This window comes from Mandrillus leucophaeus, unplaced genomic scaffold (genome assembly GCF_000951045.1).
Source record: "Mandrillus leucophaeus isolate KB7577 unplaced genomic scaffold, Mleu.le_1.0 Scaffold16, whole genome shotgun sequence".
Classification (NCBI taxonomy): Eukaryota; Metazoa; Chordata; class Mammalia; order Primates; family Cercopithecidae; genus Mandrillus; species Mandrillus leucophaeus.
Window position 1 is genome coordinate 5,909,040 of NW_012101587.1, and position 2,865 is coordinate 5,911,904.

General features: G+C 49.2%; 1 protein-coding gene across 1 annotated transcript in view; it reads left to right on the forward strand.

Annotated features, from left to right (window-relative positions):
* Nucleotides 1–2,865, forward strand: part of FAM69C (family with sequence similarity 69, member C) — a 15,876-nt gene that overhangs the window by 5,433 nt on the left and 7,578 nt on the right. The window contains exon 4 of the mRNA XM_011975906.1: nt 1,305–1,469. Coding sequence (XP_011831296.1) covers nt 1,305–1,469 — 165 coding nt within the window. The remainder of the gene's footprint in view (nt 1–1,304; nt 1,470–2,865) is intronic.

Below are 2,865 nucleotides of genomic sequence, written 5' to 3' on the forward strand. Positions count from 1 at the left end.
TTTGTTTTGGCTAAATAATGGGATAGGAAAGATTAAAATGAGAAGTTGCTTACAGCGCCTGAATTAGTAATTAGGCAAAACCCCTTAAATAGAGAAAAGGTCTGTCTGTATTGTTTATCTTCATTATTCTCCACATATTTTGAACTAAATTATTCTCCCCTGCTCTGTTTTACTAAATAATCCCCAAGAAACTTCACTGCCTTCTAGCATCAATCCTGAATGAAAAACTAAAACCAAAACCAAAAGGTGCCTCCCAAACTGCGTAGGATTGAAGAGGCAACGACCAGCAAATGAAACCCTGTTCGAAACTCCCAGAGGGAAAAAGAAAGGCTGATATTTCAATGCTGACCTGTGAAGGCTTGTGAAATGCCACTGACTCCATCAAGTTCATCAACTTTCCTAGTGGCTGTTTAATACCTCGAAGCTATAAACGGCTTGATTTGGGCAGATTCCAGGTTTTCTCAGGTTTGAGCTCATCTGTTTTTGTTGTTGCATCCAGGTGGCGGTGGAAGAGCTACATAATTTAGAAGTTATTCTCTCCCTGTTTTTGAAGTCTGTTTGGTTCGATGCCAGGAAGATAAATCTGAAGTTCCAGCGGTCATCAGGTTCTCACGATGACAGTGGAACTCAGGCGTCGCTCCTGTTCAGGGCCTCTGTGTATCAGTCCTAATTCGAGAACTTTGATATTTCCCCAACTTTGTCGTCTGACTGGTCAGTCTGAAACCAGCTGACTCAGGTAACAGACATGCCATGAAGAGAATGTAGGCACTGCCCACCTCAGTTTCTCCATCACACCTGGAGACCCGCCACTCAAACGAGGATTCCCTGGATTGCTTGTATTTACGGGAATAGATTCGCTGTATCTTACAGCTTTTAGAATCCTGACCCTTGAAGGTCAGAGACCCACGTGGTAAGGCAGCGGAGGGGAAATTCATGTATAAGGTCTCTCAGAGTTGCTACTTGCAAAGCTGAGAAAATGACTAAAGACGAGAAGTGATACTTGTGGTGATAGTTCCAAATCCTGGGCTTTCACTGGTGGCTGCAGAGGTCTTTTTTGCAGTTAAAGCCTTCCACCGTAACTATGACAGTCGCCTGTGTAAAAGAAAATGCATGCAGACACTTTAGGGGATCAATCCACTCCCCAGGGCATGGCCGGGGCTTTCCTCTTGGCTCGTGGGAGTTGTGGGATCACCTGTGACCTGGACAGTGGCACCCACACGAGGTGAACCGAAGTTGTGAACAGGCTCTCTCTCCGCGGAGCCCACCAGTAGTCCTTTGATAGCCCCATGCTGTTTTGATTACAGGTGGTGGCTATTGATGTGGACATGGCCTTTTTTGAACCTAAAATGAGGGAAATCCTCGAGCAAAATTGCACAGACGATGAAGACTGCAATTTCTTTGACTGTTTTTCAAGATGTGATTTACGAGTCAACAAGTGCGGAGCGCAGCGCGTCAACAACAACCTGCAGGTAAGCAGAGGCTGCCGGGGCTCGGGGGAGAGAGGGTGCTGTCTGGCTGTTTCTGCCTGCTGGCACTTCAGATACCCTCAGTGGAGCTCAAGGTCAACCTTTTCAGGCCATCCATCTGGCTCGATGTGGTCAATAAAGGCAGGAGGGTGGGGATGGGACAATCATGTGCTCTTGGTTGCCTACCCCCAGGGTTGTTGGCCAGGCGACCAGGGGCATCTGATGAGGGAGCTCCTGCAGAGCTGGCTGCTGGGCTTCCTCTTGCCCAGGCTCCACCCCACGTATCTACCACCTCTCATAAGCATGGGCACATACACGATGAGAACCCTGAGACTAATCCATCAAAGATAATACTGAGAAGGGTGCGAAGCAGTCCCGAGACACTGGCCTAACTAGAGGTTGAACAGAAACTACCATCCAGACAGGCCAGAGGTCAGTACCAGGAGGTGGTTTAGAGAGGAAGAAAGGAGCCGAGTCCAGGAGATCAGCCACAAATGGAATACATACAGGGTTCAGGCAGTCAGAGCTGGCGGGTCTCAGGTCCCCCAGCTGGGGTTGGAGCATCTCCCCTCTTTTGGCAGAAGCTGTCCCTTTCTGCCATCACTTGAGGCTTTCAGGTGACGGCGGAGACATCTGGGCCCACAGGTGTTGATTATACCCGGAGGAGGTCCCGCAGTGTCTAGGCAGACCTCCCCTATGGCCTGGTTGCATGCAATGGCCTACAGAGGCTCTGGACCCACACTATCCAACCCACTCCCCTAGAGGGCCCTCCACTGTAGCTTGTCCTCCTCATTCCTTAAACCTGAAAGGCCAATGTGAGCCCACTGCAGACCCAAAATGCAGTTGAGGTGGGAGCAGGAGAGAGAGGAGAGAGGAGCCCCGTGTGGTGCTGCATCAGCCGTGATGGGGGATGATTTGGGAAGGCGGGGACAGGTCTGCTGTTAACCTAGTGGTCCCAACCAAGCCAAACGAACACCCCGACTCCACCACCCCAGAGTCTACACAGACCTTTTAGGCCAAAGAATCACTGAGCATTTCCCTTTCAGGAAGCCTAGGAATGTAGCTGCCTTCAGAGGCGTCTCCATCCCAGCCTCTTTAATGTGGACTCACACCCTTGGTGAGGTCCGTCATGAAATCATTCTTCTTGAACTGTGGGAAGAAGATAATTTTCACCTGAGTGTCCACTGCCTTGTGATCCCAGCTCACAAAATGGGAATACAAATGCCTGCTCTTTGCGATGTAATGAGAGGCTGAGTTTACACCCTTTCTGTAGAAAGGGCTCTTACCAATTCATCAAGGGGCAAGAGGAACACAAAGAAAATTGGCAGAACAGGCACCAAACACACAAACGATGAAATCCAAATGGCCAGACAACTTGGACAAACTTTTTTTTTTTTTT